Source organism: Dermacentor andersoni, chromosome 4 (genome assembly GCF_023375885.2).
Source record: "Dermacentor andersoni chromosome 4, qqDerAnde1_hic_scaffold, whole genome shotgun sequence".
In the NCBI taxonomy this organism is placed as follows: domain Eukaryota; kingdom Metazoa; phylum Arthropoda; class Arachnida; order Ixodida; family Ixodidae; genus Dermacentor; species Dermacentor andersoni.
Window position 1 is genome coordinate 59,863,077 of NC_092817.1, and position 16,858 is coordinate 59,879,934.

Sequence of the window (16,858 nt, forward strand, 5' to 3'; positions counted from 1 at the left end):
TCTGCAAGAGGCGATTCACGCGCAGCCTTCGTCCACACATTTACCTCAGGCGGCGCGCAAGTGAGCGGCCGAAAGCACTCACCAACGGCAGGCCTTCAATGATGGAACATCAAAGCCCGCCTACAGACGCGTGGGCACAGAAAAACGTAGGTTGCGGTAAATATGCCGAACATACGCGGGTCGTGTAAAATTTCCTCGATTGTGGCGGCCAACCATGCCAGCCGATCCGTGTGCCTCGCAGCGCGAACCTCGCACAAACTCACGCCTCGCACAAACTCACGCGCGCAAGAAGAAATGCAGTTGCGCTGGACGCGTGGGCAGCGCAGCATTACGATTCCACGCACAGAAGTGCGGCCAAAGTGAGAAAGAGAGAGAGAGAGAAAGAGAGAAGGAGAGACTCACGAGGCAGTAAACGTAATAAACGGCAGGGCGGGTCGCCGGCAAGCAAGCGCGCCGTCGAAAGGGGTAGAGCGCGCTTCTCGGCTTTCTCTGCCGCCATCCGACGACCGGTGGCTCAAAGGCTTGGTTTCTCCACACAACTTCAAAGAAAGGCGAAGAAAGCCAACGTACGAAAGCGGGAGTCGCGCAGGCAAGCCGCCCACAGTAACGAACGAAGGCAGGCGTTGCGAGCGGAAGACGGGAGGGAGGCCCAAGCCATCCCATTCAAAGCGATCCCGCGCGGGGGTGAATACTAACGAGCCAGGCCCCAGAGCCTGCCTCCTCATCCTCGGGCTCGCCGGCTTCTTTCAGCCGAAAGGCTCCAGGGCCGTTGCCTTGGTCGGTCCCGTTTGCTTGTTCTTTGCGCGCTGCACTCCCATTCCCGATCGAACAATGGACCATTTAAAAAGAGCTCCCCGCGTGTTAACGAATGCGCGGGGTGCCAAGACTGATACCACTGCCACGGTCGAGGCGGGAATCCGAAGCCAGAGCTTGGCGCATTCCCAGTGGATTCGGGCTCGCAGCCTTGTAAGGACTCGCTAGAGGTGACATTACGGGCCGTTTTCTACGACTCTGCCAACACATCTAGGTTCCTCGCCCATTTAATTTATTTTTCTTCTGATTTTCCCTAAGCATCATGCTTTCCGGAGTCATAGACTTATAAAAAATGAGCGCTGGAGGGCATAAAGAGGAGAAAATGCACAGTCGCCAATTAAGGACTTACTGCCAGCGGTGAGGAACGTGCTTCTACAGCCAGCACAGACGACCTTCCGTGCATTCGAATTTCATGCGAAATGGCGACATAACGAGCGGCCAGAACGACCAAGCACGTTTTGGAGCAGATTTTGTAGGAGGAAAAATGATTTGAGGCACATTTTGTAGCAGTCAACGATGATGATTCCTAATGGTTACCGGCCGGACACTACTCGTGCGCGTCATAAGTGGTGCCTGAGTACCGGCACTGATCACTGCTAATATTCTCGAGGAAGATAATCAGCGTCCGTGACCCCTCACGAACAAATGACAACCACCACGCGGCCACACTGAGTCAACCAACATGCTCGAAAAATAATTTAAAAAGAAACGCTGGCTATCCTGTAATCGAAAGTAGATGTAAGCATGGAATGGCTACTGGCAAAGCAGATTGCTTGGAGTAATTACGACGACTGCTCACAACTACCTCACAACCATACCAAGCGCGCCAGACGCTGCCGGCCTGGTCACGCAGCGTGGCGCCATCTCTCGAAGGAGGCGGCGCAAAACCCGCGCCGCGGAACTAACGGACTGCTGGCGTTGAAAAGAACACAGGCAACCCTGTTCCAACGCCAATGACAATCAAGATGACAATCAAGTGTATGATGCACTTTATCTGCCTTCTGAACGTCGCACTATTGCAAATGACAAATAAAACTTCAGCGTACTAAAATTTACAGCTTCAATGATATTGTGAACAAACATTAGAAGAACTCGGAAGCAATATTTTTTTAAAGTTATTTGGGCAGTAACTAGCGTACGTAATGCGGTCCTGTACAAAGGGTTGGGGCCAGAAACCGCATTTCTTTAAGTTAGGCTGGCTGCCCGGATGATCTCGTTTTGTTCTCGCAACGATGACCGGATAGCGGCTCTGGCTCTTGGATCAAGGTCACTTGAAGGTCGCCGACAAAGGGAGCTAAAAGCATTTCATGATTAATACCGCAGCGCTTCCAACGGCAAAGCCAGCCACACAAAGGTTTAAACAAGCTCAATACAGTCACGGTATAGTATGCAGGATGGTCATTTGGCAAATGTTAGTTTAGGCCTAAATACATCTAGCTTAGCAAAAATGGCCGAGCCAAAAATACGCTGCCGTTGCGAGCACACACAGGTAAACCGAACACAGCAAAGCACCTAATAACATGCAAGGGGCTAAGGTTTTATATTCCCGAGTGCACCATGACACAGCCGCCGTGCCGACCAAGTGAAGTGCGCGTCGTCGGTTGAGGAACACCTACACCACCCAGGGCACGCTGTCGATACGAAGCACAAATTCGGGACACGCCAACACCACATAACGGGCCGAGCGCGCACTACTATAGGCACGCCTAGACTACGCACAACCCGCAGATGTGGCCACACACAGCTGCCTAATGGCGGACCGCGAACGTGTGCGAGTGCGCACTGGATTGAATTAGCTCAGTGACCCTTAAACTCATTCGGCTTTATGGATGGCAAGAGGTATACCACAGCACTCTTTACATAAGGTGGCGGCTACCGCCACCTGGCGTTGACCACAACGCCTCTTCGTCGTGGCCTCCGAGACTACGCGGCGCGGCTCGTGCTGGAGCAGCTTTGGAGAAGCTGATCTCACTTGTAGCGTGGACGTAGCGGATATTAGAAATTGTAGCAGCATAACATAACACTGCATAACTGCATAACACTGATACGCAGGGTTTTTCTCACTAGCCTTCCACGGTGAACTCGACTGCGCCACACTGCTGACGAGGTTTCCACGTGCTGGCCCTTCTGCGTTCGTTCTCTGAAGCTACAGGTGGGGACAGAACGAAAGCTCATACTCCATGCCACATGTCAGTGCGACTATGAGGACTTGCGATACTAAAATGACATGCACAAAAATTCGCACCCCACTTACAAGAAAAAGCCTACTTACAGACTCCCTGCAGTTTTATCGCGACAGCGTCAAGGGCCCTGTGGCGCACAAAAATTAGGCGTCGGCGTATCGCGTACCGCATCCGGCGTCCAGCGTCGACCATCTTTCCGCCCAAAAAATTTCGAAGCACGCATGCCCAACAGTCTTTTATCACCAAAGTTGCTCATATCTTGTCTTTCATTCTTTGCAAAGTTATTCCACGGAATTCTCAGAATGACAGCCCACAAACAAATGTCATGCAAAAAAAAACCGACAGCACATATCTTTTATGTTAGATCTCAGATTTAAATATTAAAAGTACGAAACAGTAACAGGGGATCGGCTCAAGCAAGAGGCCGCATTTCTACCAGAAAGATCGCCTTCGTGCGTAGGGTTCGCCGCCAGCGTTTCCCGGTAAACGTTACGGTTACTTAAGCTGCAGTTGCCGGGAAGCGTGAAAAGCGGTCGGGGATCTTTGAGTGCTAGCGCGTTCCTCTCTTAAAGGCGAAGCGTAAGCGCCTTCCAAATTTTTATATAGAAGACAAAACTATCTCATTCGACAATGGACTAACGAAAGCCACCATAATATTTCATTTTTTTTTATTTCGAACAGTCTAGCGCCGTCATCGAAGGCGCATGAATAGAAACATTACGAAGAACTGACACTATAGCGAACTTTCTCCCGCAAAGAACCGAACACCTCCGCAAACACTTCCAGCGTTTACAACGCATTCGCGCATGACTGCACACGACCTCCTACAACCCTTTGCATGAAAGTAGGACGCGCTCGCTAGATAGCATAAAATATATACATATAAAATCACGCATGTGGGCCAGGGGTACACTAAAGCGAGATGATAACGCTTCCGTTTTAAGCCATTTTGCACGTTTGCAACAAAAATGCGAAAATAAAATTAGCGAGACGAGAGCGTTATGAAGCACTGCTTGTATTTAAGGCACCAAAGATAAAACAGCTGCTTACCGAGTTAACCTCCGCTTTACTGCCGTTCCCATTTGCCGGTGGCTCAATGAGGCCACCTCGCTGTCGAAACACCTACGACGTGAACAAAACGAAACGCGCGTGCGCGGTGGCATAAATGCTTAGCTCGACTAATAAAGGAAAGGACGAAACGTTAAGTGCATTCCTTCGTGTCCGGTATGTGATCACATGCAAAGCTGGATGCAGCACACGAGACGTTACGTTGTGCCGACACGACAAACAGTAAGAGGAAGCTCAATAGTTGCGGCACTTCACTGTAGAACAGTTGACTGCCGCTTAATGACAAGTAGAGCATCCATTTGTTCTTCACGAGCATCCATTAACCATTTGTTCCTATCAAAAATAGAAGCGAAAACACAAATATTGGCTCCCATTTTTTTTTTAATTGCATGTTGCCAAACAACGCTAGTTTTAATACCGTAAACTGTCGCGTGCGGTGACTTTGAAATTACATTTTTTATTTCAGGACGTCCGCAAGGCCTGCAATATCCCAACACATGTACAGTGGCGGGAACAGTTGTTGGCGTTGTGAAAGAAAGTGTTAAGTAAGCAAGAATACAGCTACAGAGAATAGCGCTGTTCCCGAAAAATAGACAAGCTGACAGTGTGCTCATAAAGAATAATACTGACATAATAACGTAAAATGAAATCCAGGACACTTGCAATCGATTGAAAAACGGATCTGAAAACTGACAAATTATCAGAAACCATCAAATGGAACATCACCACCAACGGAAGGTTTATTTCGCAGTTGAAAATTGGCCAGTAAAATAGGTCTCTCTGAAGTATTCTGTTTTACAGTCAGGGCGATGGTGCTTTATCTTCCACCGGAACTTCGTCTACCTTGTAGATTTTCGGAGAATATAGTCTGCTAGTTAATCGTTTCGGTATTCCCGAATTTCGAGATGTCGGTTGATACGGCACGGAGCTGCTGTCTGCGAGTATCCCGTTTAGCGCACACATAGAGTGACTGCTTCGGAAAGAAGGTCGTCTCGGGTTCAAACCCCGAACTAGAACGAGTTCTTTCTTTCTTTCTTTTTTTTTAATGCGACATTTCTTTTTCGCGTAGGCCGAAACGAGCTTTTTTATGGCGTTCTCCTAGACCAAAGTTGGCGGCGATTGTTCATCGGGTTAACAAATTTTACAAAAATTAATTTTGCGGCTAAGAGCGTTTCTCTGCTTCTCGCGTTCCAAGTGTACTTGAACGAGTAGACCGTAAGCAAAGCCTTTCTCTTAATTATCACAGCAGCGCCGCCATTAGCTTGGCACAAGGTGCAATGTAAAGAAGCACTGCTCTCAACCATTCGAAAAATGTCTGCTGCCCTTCGGCAAAACCCTGGAGGCCAATCGGATGGACCTTAACGCTGAGTCTATCGCGGGCACTGGTTGCTCAGAGGGCGTAGCAGTGTCGGAACTAAGCGTGAACCAGAACGATGCGGTAGGTCGAAATACAAACCAGGAGGGTGGAAAACGTCAATCACGCTCAGCGGCGCAGAAGGCACGCATGATTGCAGTTGAACGGCGATGCGTGGTAGCACCAGCGAGTTAAAGCAGATCGCACACGGCAACCCCGCCGCAGCGACGCGTAATACTGGCGACCAAGTAGGACGCATTTTCGGCGGACTCTACGTACGTCCTCTGCGTAAAACGTTGAGCTGCCTAGCGCGCCTGTCACGACAAGAACTCTCTCGACGCATCTCACTGAAAAGAAAGTTGAAACCTTTCTGATGACTGCTCTATCACGATTCCTCATTTCTGGAGCTGTGTCATAACTTGTCCCCCCACACAAAAACAATCCAGCGAACTCGTGTTCAGGCATACGAATGACTAATTATGAACTATTTATTAATTAATTGAATTTAAGAGTAAAAAATGGCACGTCAGGAGGACTGTCACGTTCGTTGGAGCCGCTAAACGAGTGTGGAGCAAGAGCTGTTAGTGCTGGCTGACGACTGACTGTGACCGTTACTAGCCTGCTCAACGCTGAGAATAAAACACTCGTTACAATAGGTGGATGCACTGGATACGCGAGAACATGTGAATTAATGAATTGTTACATTATTTATTTATTTATTTATTTATTTATTTATTTATTTATTTATTTATTTGAATTAAAATTGTTCTCGGAACCCCATCATATAGTTAAACAGGAAGTTGGGCCAGTTGAAAACTTGAAAAGTGTCAAGCGTGCAACCGATCCACTTTTCTGTTATGGAGGGGTATTGTTAATGTCAGGGCTTTCAAGAAAGGAAAGCCACATAGCAAGAGGAACGCCGTCCTTTTACATTCAGGAGAGCATGAACGTAGTGCAGTAGGCCCTGCTAAAAATATCTCATAAAGTTCTGTTGTTACGACACATTCTCCCACAGCTTTTCGAAAGTGCATCAAGTATTTCCACCTGTTCCCCGAGCGTGATCATGCCGATCGATGCAGACTGAAAGTGGTGAAAAGAGAAGTTATTGCTCACAAATAAGGTTACGTCCATAAAAAGCCTCTTTTGTCCTAAATAGATAGAGTATCACTAGCGCGGCCGTTCTAAATGTCACATGGCGATAGGCCGGTGGCCATATAACACCGACGAAATGTGGTGCTGAAAGCAGACTGCCTATACCCGCCTTTATGAATTGAACTGATGTTGGCTTATCGTAATGGAGGGCACAGCGCTAACCTTATCCACTGGGAGTTCTTGTAACACAAGGACCAAAATGATTTTATTTTTTTTCGCTCGGTGCTCGCAAGGAAGCGGTCACTTCTGTCCGGAATCGGCCTCGCTACCTCGTGCTGCGCTCAATAGCCGTACGACACCGCCAGCAAAACACAAATATAGGTATCCAGCCCTGCAGAAGCCTTACGAAAATTCGCCCTTGCACTCAAGCAAGTTTTATGGTGATCCCATCACTCGTTCACCTGGAAGATGGAATCCAAGCAACGCGTGCATGAAAGCGCTGTATTCATCTAACGAACGCTCGCAAAGGCCCCCCACGTGCTTCGCGCAATCGCAGCGGTTTCGTTCGCTTTGAACGCGAAGATATAGGATTTTCACGGTTGAGCATTTACCCCGCCTAGTCTCCATCCCCTTTGAATTGATCGTCGTCTATAGCAACGCAGTCAAGCATCGCAGTAGAAGGACCGCTTCCCGCTACGATTCCCGTGTCACGCCTTCGGCGCAGCGGCCGTGCTGTCGCGGTATCGGCGGTATACTAGCGCTGCTCGCGCATGGAGGGCTAGAAGCACGCTGTAGAAGGTCTCCAGAGACGCGGGAGACGTGCACTGCGTTTGCCTGCAAAACAAAGAAAAGAAGAAGACGAAGCCAAGTGGGCGCACCCGCATATTCCGCTCAATCGGCTCTGTATACATCGGGGCATTGGATATATCTTTCTGCCTTCAGCAGCTGGTATACGCGCACGAACACTGGCGTTCCTGCGGTGCGGCTGTGTGCATGCCACACCACTGTGCGTGCCAGAAACCGAGCGGCGTGCGCCGCTCGGTTTCTTGCAATACCACCAGATGGCGCTCACCTCCGTGCATCCCCATTGACATTATGCATCCCGGCCGGCGCCGCCGCGGCAGCGTTGCACAATTTGTGTGTATGAACGAGTGCTGTGCTCGTTTCCCTGTGCAGGTAGGTGCAGGACAAAAATGCAGGTGCTGGGCTTTGGAGGTTGCGTGCTGGGCTGCGATAGTGTAAACATTACAATCGTCCATAGCCCGAAGAGAGCGCTTTGAGTTGACTTCTCAACAGCGTGGTGGCCACGTATGCAGAAGGAGCACGTAAACACGCGCCAGCGAAATGTCTCCAAAGCATGCACTCAGCGTCGAGTACGCCCAGGCCGGAAAGAAGGGTCACGCTGAAGAGGAGGGTCTTAATTCTTTAAGCAGCGAAACGTGATGTAGACCGCGAATGTATGTATACGATGTATACATCTAATTATAATAATTAACTGAATGACGTACAGCCCCTTAATTTAACTGAAGTTTAACACTTCTGCCACGATGGGATGTGATATCTGAGGCAATGATAATGATCAACCCTATCAGAGATCATGAACAATGACTCACAACAACTCCAAGCAAACACGTCCCCCTGTGTGTTCCGTTGACTACCCAGATCAGCCCATCACTCTCATATTGGACTAAACGACGAAGAAATTACACATCAGCCGCCAACGTCACCGCTAATTATCGTCAACCAATGCAAACAGCATACAAAGCTTCGCTTACATCGATTCCTACAGTGCGTGTGAATCACTTTTTTTTTTTTTTTTCTCACCTCGTGCACCATCGAGGCCTCCAAAGCCGGTGGCAGAGCGCCTCATCAAGCCTGCGTACGGCTAGCATTTTGAGAAGACCTTTGTTGCCGGGGAGCTGTTTCTGTAGCGCAACAGATGTTGCCTTGCGTGCTGTGTCGCCGGCAACATGTCGCACGTATTCTAAAGAACATCGTGTGAGGAACTTGAGCCCTTGCTATAGCTTTCAATGCTTAGCCATTCGGGCAAGGATGCCCAATATTTTTACGCGCAAGCGTAGATATCCCGTCTGTGAAATCGGCGAGGTTATGTTTGAAGCCGCGAGGGAAGCAAGCGCCGGAGGAGGAAGGCGCCAGGAGGTGGAGAAAAGAATCGCCGCGTTCGTTCCTTCTTCGACGCTGCGGTGCTCGCTGTGCATGTTCGCAACGTCTATTCTTTGTATGTGCAAGCAATACGCGCTTTGCCTGTGGCCCACCAGGGGGTATTCTGTTAAATGTTCACCTAGCGGACATGCCCATTTTCTCTGCTTCTGAAGTGCTGATTGAATGGGCTGGGGTACGCGTCAGAAGGAGACAGGCACCCCCAGCCAATCAGCACTTCAGCATAAGACCAAAAAGACATGCCCACTAGGTAGTTCTCGTCCCAAAGCAACAATGGGCCTACGAGAGGCGGCACAGTGAAGGGCTCCGAATTTAATTTCTACCAGCTGTAGTTATTTATTGCGCACTTAGTTATACATGAGCGTTCTTGCATTTCGCCTCCGTCGAAATGCGGCCGGGGATCAAACCCTCGAGTTCGCACTCAGCAGCTGCAAAGCGCCATAACCACAGAGCCACCGTAACGAAAATTTCCTAAACTTCAAGGTCTTGCCACGTATAAGTCATGTTTGTGTAGGGGTAAATCAGAAAACTTCTACCAGTTCATAAAGTGTTTGCTTGGTATCTAGCCCAATGTTACCTTTCTCTATTCGTAAACGCTGCCCCGAGCAGATTCTGTCAAAATCCACGACATCACAGAGAGCTAGTGCGGAAACGTCACGGTGGCGTCGCCCCGAGTTTACCGTGATCGCACCTTCTCCAATCTACAAAGCTTATAACGCCTACGGCAGGACTTGCCTATTTAGTATTTCAGAAGCAGCTACCAAACTAGTTCAACTTAAGACCGAGCTTTAGCTCGGGTGCTCCTGTCTATGAATACATGTACAAGGAGAATTCGTTTTTCTCGGCAACCACTGCACCAAATTTGAAGAAGTTTCTTGTATTTAAAAGAAAAACTTAAAATCTAGTGACTGTTCGCTCGGAATTTTTTATGTAGGTCGTCAATTATTTATTAAAAATTGGCGAAGATCAAACATCTTCAGAAAACGAAACTATCAAGTTTAGAAGTCTAACTAAGCAATGAAAAATGATATCCCAATTCTGCGAATTACATCTGATAGTACATCTAAAGCGGACGAAATTGATATGTTACACATGAATCTGAAAAGCTTTAGTAATATGGAAAGACAACTTTTGCAGAACCCTTGTACACAACGTAACAAATTCACGTAAGATATAAATTTACATATAAAAATTTGTCTGCTTTGAATGGTCTAATGGATGCCGTTTACAGAACAGCGATGTTTCTTCTTCATCAGAGCCATTAATTAATAAACTTCGTGCTATTTCCCGAACTTTCGTATTTTTGAAAATTCCTATAACAAAATTCAGGCCCTGAATCGAAATTCCGCTTCCTACAGTCCATGATAGAGTGTATAAGCGCGACTGAACGAGGTCGTAGCAAGAAACAGATACAAAAAAAGCGCTGTCTTTTTGTATCTGTTTCTTGCTACGCCCTCGTTCAGTGTATTCTAACCAACTAGCCTGCTAACGTGTTTTAACCAGTTCCTACAGTCACTATAATTTAACTGTCTCTCTCAAATGCAACAAATTTCATTAAAATCGGTCCGGGGGTTGTCCCAGAAAAGCGTTTCTGCGTTTTACGTGCATTTAAATAGGCCACGTCAGAGTTGGGGCCCCAGATAAAGCTTCCTCTTGTATTAGCCGCCGGCCTTGGCGTTGCACTGCTCAGCGCGAGGGCGCAGGTTCAAATCCCGGCCACGGCGGACGAATTTCGACGGGGGCTAAATGCAAAAACTCCCGTGAACCTGTGCATCGGGGGCCCGTAAAATAAACCCCGGCTGGTCGAAATTAATCCACCAGAGTCACCCACTACAGCGTGCTTCGTAATTACAGCGTGCTTTTGACGCGCAAAACCTGAAATGTTAATTTAAATACTTAACTTGAAGTTCATACTCAGTTTCCCTTTAATATTGCGGCATGGAAGGACGCATATCATTTTCCATGAAAGATGAGCCCGCCTCAAGGTTCGAACGCTGTGCAATTTACACAGAAGGAGTCTTAGCGACTCATTATTCGCATACGCTTATTAATCATTTCGCCCCACGCGACTATACCCGACTATACCAGTATTGTTTTGTAACGCTAGAATAAGCAACATTTGCTAAAACATTCCCATTGTATAGCGTGAACAGTATCGTCCTTCCTGCTTCAAAATTTCAGTTTGCCAGCAGTATACGTGCCGTGTGGAACAAGGCGCCGGGAGGATAAAAGAAAAACGCTATAATTACTGCGATTCCAGCACAGCGCAAATAGCTATTGACGACTTAACTCTGCCGCGTAATATGGCATTAAGGAATTTGTTTTGCGCTCTCTAGCTCTCACTCTCTTATCGACTTTATTACTGCTAATCTAGCATATCCTGATTAGCACGTGAGGCGGGTTTTATCTGGGGCACATGCGATAAAGTAATATTGGCGTGGGCCACTTGTTATCTTTTTTTACGAATGAGTAATTGGTGTCACAGCGTAGCGATGACAGCAAGCATGCGCTGCCGGTCCGGCACGAACACACTGTTTGCGGGTCAATTAAGTGAACGTACTTTCCGCACTTCAAATACAACATAACAACACGTGACCAAATTCACGAAGTCTCGGGTCCAAGTGCTTCAGCATAGGCTAAGCCACGCGCCAAACAAATGCGCAGCTTTTCGTATCAAACACGATATCACTAGGTGAGGGCTCGTAAACGGTTCATATCGCGCAGGAATGCCGAAAGCACGTCAGGCGTGTCAATGCGAATACCAAGCTCAGCACCTACTGCTAATAAAGAGCGGAATTTGCTACCAAACACACGCTATAAACCGCCCACCGACAAGCTTGCCGTTTGTCAGGGCGCTGTATTTTGATGCGCAGTGGCAGTTTTCTCGCTTGCTGCGACGCGCCATGTCGCCTTCGCGTAGTATTAGAACACCGCGAAAGCAGCCGGAGCTAAACCTTGCTACCGCTTTCAATACTTCGTCTTCGGTCAAAACTGCCAATTTTTTTATACAACCACCGGGTAACGCCACAATAATGTCCTCATGTTTCTTTCTGGCGAATCTTAAGTGAAATAAACGTACAAAAGAAAAGAACGCCAGAAATGCCAGCGCCATCACGAGAAACTGAACAAGAGTTACACGGCGCGCACTGCCCAAACATAAAATGGAAACGCTCTGGACGCACGCATAACGCCTTTCGGGGATTGCATCTCCGAAACGGAGATGCCTGAACAGAGAGGAAATGACATGGCATTGTTGTGATGTGCCCCGAATGCCTCCGAATCAGACAGCTTAGGCGCTATGGCAACGTCACTGCGTCGCAGCGTCTCCATGGCAGCTTCATCGACGGGTTTGGACACAGGATCGAGGGGGAGCCTGGAGCACAAACAACCCAACCCGCAGAACCGCGCCGTCCCCAAATCGGATCACGCCCACAGCGATTCTGCTGGGGGCATACACGCACGGTGCAACGAACGGTGGCGATGGTGGTGGTGTCTCGCTGCAGAACACTAAGTGGCGCGGCAAGGCTGTCCACATTTGGTTCCCGGGGAGGTGACGCTGTACACAAGACTTCGCGAGGGAACAAAAATCAGATTACAAGATGGCGTTGCATCGATAGCGTGCTCTTGTCGGTGCGTTGCGGGGCTACGTAGGCCAGGATCATCTTGACCAGTAGCGCGTGGCGCAGCAAAGTAAGAGACGAAAGTGCGTAATAGAAGAAGAAAACAAAAATGCGAAAGCTCGCATTTCTCGGCTTGCCGCTGCTTTTCAAGGAGCCGTGCATCTGTACAAGCTTTCGTTGCTCGCTTTATTTTTCGTCACACTCACGATTACATTTACGAAATTCGTCCACAAAGTGCAATCATGCACCAGAAGGAAACAGCACGGAGACGCCCAAATTCCGGAGCGCCATTTTTCCATTTCCTCCCTCGGCGCTATTCGCACCTCTCCGTCAATCGTGGGTTTTGTTGATTCGATTGATGGTGACTAACGTTCAAGAGTAACTCTTGAGGTCATGAGAGACGCCGAATAACGTTGAAGAGTGACTCTTGAGGTTATGAGAGACGCCGAATAAGGTTGAAGAGTAACTCTTGAGGTTATGAAACACGCCGTAATAATGACAATCTCCGGACTGTTCCGGCAACCAGGTTTCCTTTAACGGGCACCTGAATCGGGAGTTGAGGAACGGTACTTGCACCCCACCATGCGTGTATGCAGCAAGGGCGGCCGTACTCGCCACTCGCGCACGAATTCGTGCTTTGAAGCAGTATGCCTTAGCCTATCCGTGACGCTTTCCATGACGCTTTTCACTCCCTCGATGCGACACGCCAGTGTTCTAGATATATCCACGTTTGGTCGAACTAGTGAGTTACAGATTTCCTAGAGAACATAGTGACGTATACAAGGATGCATTGTGTTAGAAACACGACGCTATTTGCCACTGCCGCACTCCAAGAAATGCTGCTATAAAGCCGTACCACGACGAGATTATCGTTTGTTTACTAATTAGCGCTGCCAAATAAAAGTGCGAACAGCACTAATCACACCTTCGGATATTTTTATCTCCTTAACAACCGCGCGATAAAGATGACGCCAAAGGGGAAGCGAGATAGACGGCGGCCGCACGGAATAATGGCGCCACCTTCAAAGCAAGCACAGGGAACCCTCGGAGACCTCGCGCACAAAGCAGCCTCGAGGTTCGCTCGCCGTCGCACGCGTGGTGCCACTGACAACGGGGTGCCTTCTGGTGCCTCGGGCGGTCATTGTTGTCCCGCCGCCACACACGTGGGTCTTGAAGGCACAACGGTGCAAGGAGAGAGAGAGAGAGTGAGATCAAAGACGTCCTGTCCGCCACACGCGCTGCCTGCGGCGAGCAATGAATCACTCCGCACCGGTGCCCAGCTTGCACCAGCGCGCACCACCGTTATAGCGGCCGGCCGCTAGCACGCCGACACCGTTCGTGGATGAAACAAAGCGCACGCTCGCACAAGCGCCCGCGGCAGCGTCGACGTAGGCGAAAGCGGCGGCGGCGGCGGCGAGGAGCTGCTGGTCGCTGCACGGCGCGTGCGGACGCGTGAGTGTAGCAGGGCCCCAGTGAACGCGCGCTCGCGCTCGCGGTAGCGCGATTGTTCCTCGACGGGGCCGAAACCGAGATAACGCGCCGCCAGGCCATTCCCTCGCTTCACGTGATTACATCGAGGCCCGATGAATGCGAGCCACCGGGAGCAGGAAATTGATCGATCGAAAGCGGCAGTATATATAGCAGCAGATAGATAGCCGCGTCGCAGCGAGCTGTTTGTCGGCCCGCAAGCTTGCGAGCCGCTTGTAGTGAGCGGAGCCCGCAGCCCATAGAGTTTCTAAAAATACCCTAGAGGGAAATGTGGCGCTAGTGTCTACGGGGGTTCTCATGCGCGTTGCCTCAACCTACATGGGAATGATGGGAAGTACAGGCTTCGGATTGACTTCGGTCTTTAGACTAGTGGCGTTTGTTTCTGGCGCAGTAAACAAAGCTATACTCAAATATTATCGCGTAAAATCTAATTCTATTTCTGCAGTATGTTATATAATGTACAACACGCTGCATAAACTTTGTATGACTTTGAGATGGAAGCATGGTTTACTATGGTTTGTCACCAGGACACACCAGGGTATGCATACTTGTGCGATTCTGTTCCTAATTTAACGCCAAAGAATAATTATTTATTCATTTTTTTCAACAGCAAAACAACCGTGCAAGTACTTATATAAAATACTCATCATGTATTTCTGGAAATAAAAATGTTGTATTGTGACAAAGTGTTGCGCCCTTGAGTGGAATGCTACAAGTGTCGTCTGCTACGACGCCTGCTCGCTGCAAACGCGAGTCTTTTCTCGCAGACGACAGGCACTTGCGAACTCTCTCGCTCTTTCGAAAGGTTGCGTCGGCTGTCACGATTGCTGAACGTCTTCAAGTACTTTTCAGCACATCTGCTGCAGTGCTAGCTAGGACGCTAGTGGCCTCCTACGAGTATGCTGCATCATATTTTATATTGGCGTACCGCTTCCGAAGCGTTACAGCGTGGCTTTGCGGGTACCCATTGTGCGACACTAGACTACAGCTAGGAAGCAGCTATCTTTCCGACCACAAGTAAGTTTGTGTTCTCACAGTCCTAAGACACGCATTTCAATGAGCACATAAATGAGCACATAATGAAGCCCTCAATAAAATTTGATTGTCAAGCCACTAGAAGTACAACTGTATATGTTTTGTATCAGTAGTGCCTTCTTTGTCCTATTCTGAAGTTTCATAAAGCACGTAACGCTACAGTGCCAACGTAACACACTTAACAAACAAAGGTCCAAACGCTCAAAACATGTTCTTTCAACGTTTACGATGCCGCCGCTTTCTCGTCACGGCTTCGACGCCACACCGCGACACAAGCATCGTCCCAGTCGCTGGCCCAGCGCGCTATCGCCACTCCGAGCAACATAACAAAGGCAGATAGCTTTGCGTTGCACTGTCCAACTGCAGGTTATAGCAATTGCGCTTGGAGCGAAACCAAAACTGCCAAAAAAAATACTTGTACACTAGTTCGCCAGTCAATAGAATGCCAATCCGAAGCCTGTACTTCCCATCATTCCCATGATGGTTGAACGATCGCAGCGCCAGATTTGCCTCTAGGTATACTAATATGAAACTCTATGCCGCAGCCGACAAATATCGGACGTTGTTCTCGGCGCGAGCCGCACGGTGGGAATGGAGCAACTGGCGTTACTGTCGTGATCGATCAAATACTGAGCGAGTTCGGTAGCGCACGTCACAAAAAAATAAAAAAATCGAAATACGCACCGTGAAAGTGGAATCACCATTTGGCTGTGTGATTCGCAAACTTAAACGGTAGTCTGAAATGCCCGTTACAATATCATAGTATTTGAGGACACTCTCATTACGCTGAATTATCCTCCGCATACAGACAGCACTTAAATTGATACTGCACTAACGTGTAGCACTTCCCTAAGTAGGGATCTATACCTCTCATCTCTGACCTAGACCACAGTTACGAAAACAGCGCAGCCAAAACGCACAGACGCTTACCCACGCATAATTGCACCCCGACAAGAAAAAAGAATGGCAATCATTCCATTCTGTGAAGATGGAATGGCAGCGAAAGCTGACGACAGTAAAAGCCCTCAAACGAAAAGCAAAGTGCTTTCGCTGCCATTCCATCTTTACAAAGTGGAATGGTTGTCATTTTTTGCGTTGCGAGTCTGGCGTCATAGCTCGGTCGGAGGTGCCCGGGCTCGCGATTGTCGTTTTTGTTCAGCATCGCGGGAACGTTCTTCGTTGGTGGTGGTTTCGCGCCGGCGCCGTTTAGATTTTTGTTTGCTGTTCCTTCCGGCGCGCCTCGTATGCATGTTGTCCTTCGGTTGTACGAACTATACGTGTCCGCCCCATCCATAACGCAGCAGTTTTCAACGCCGACACCTCTCCTGCTTATATACTGCGATAACCTTGACGTCACTCCATTGTTCACGGCGAGCGTTCTAATCTGTTCCGCATTTTGACATCTGCGCCGCCCCACTGCACCCGCATGGGTTTGTTAGAAATCGCTAAGTCCATTTCTGTTGCGGGACGCCGATAAAACTGCGGAAAGTTAGACATATACAGCTGTCGCTGTAGAAATTTAAAAAATCTGCATTCGTCCTGTGTCATCAAAACAGGTGCATAAGACAGGTGCATCAAAAAACGTTGGTGGGCCCGGCACAACATAGCCCGTACCCTGCGATCCTCTAGTGCGAAGGTTGAGGTTAATTTGCGAACTATGCTGCGAGGCACGTAAGCACGCGCACAAGTGCAAGGCAACACTCCCCCCTCTCCTAACAGCAGATTTTGAATGTGCCTGCGCATTGCCGGACGGTGCAGTTACCGGTTGTTTTCTATGGTGCAGTACGCGCCTGAACAGCACCAAGTAAAACAACGTAGAACACTTGAGGCCGAAAAATGGAGCTCGAAACCAGAGATTCGTTACCTTTGCGCGTGGACGTCTGCAGCTTGAGAAAGACGCGGAAGCTAAACCAGAAAGTTCAGTAATCAAATTATATAACATCGATCGTTTCGTGGTCAAGTTTTGTGGTCGCGCATATTAGACCAAGCCCATTGCGAGCCCGCGCGCGAAGCTGCCTCGACTG

The 16,858-nt window shown here is 48.8% G+C and overlaps 1 protein-coding gene across 2 annotated transcripts in view; it reads right to left on the reverse strand.

Moving 5' to 3' along the window:
* LOC126536162 (putative polypeptide N-acetylgalactosaminyltransferase 10) overlaps nucleotides 1-16,858 on the reverse strand; it is a 167,863-nt gene that overhangs the window by 80,984 nt on the left and 70,021 nt on the right. Inside the window, exon 3 of one of the 2 annotated variants that reach the window (XM_050183036.3) lies at nucleotides 4,047-4,118. The exons of the other annotated variant lie outside the window; for it this stretch is intronic. Coding sequence (XP_050038993.1) covers nucleotides 4,047-4,118 — 72 coding nt within the window. The remainder of the gene's footprint in view (nucleotides 1-4,046; nucleotides 4,119-16,858) is intronic. 2 annotated transcript variants of the gene reach the window in all.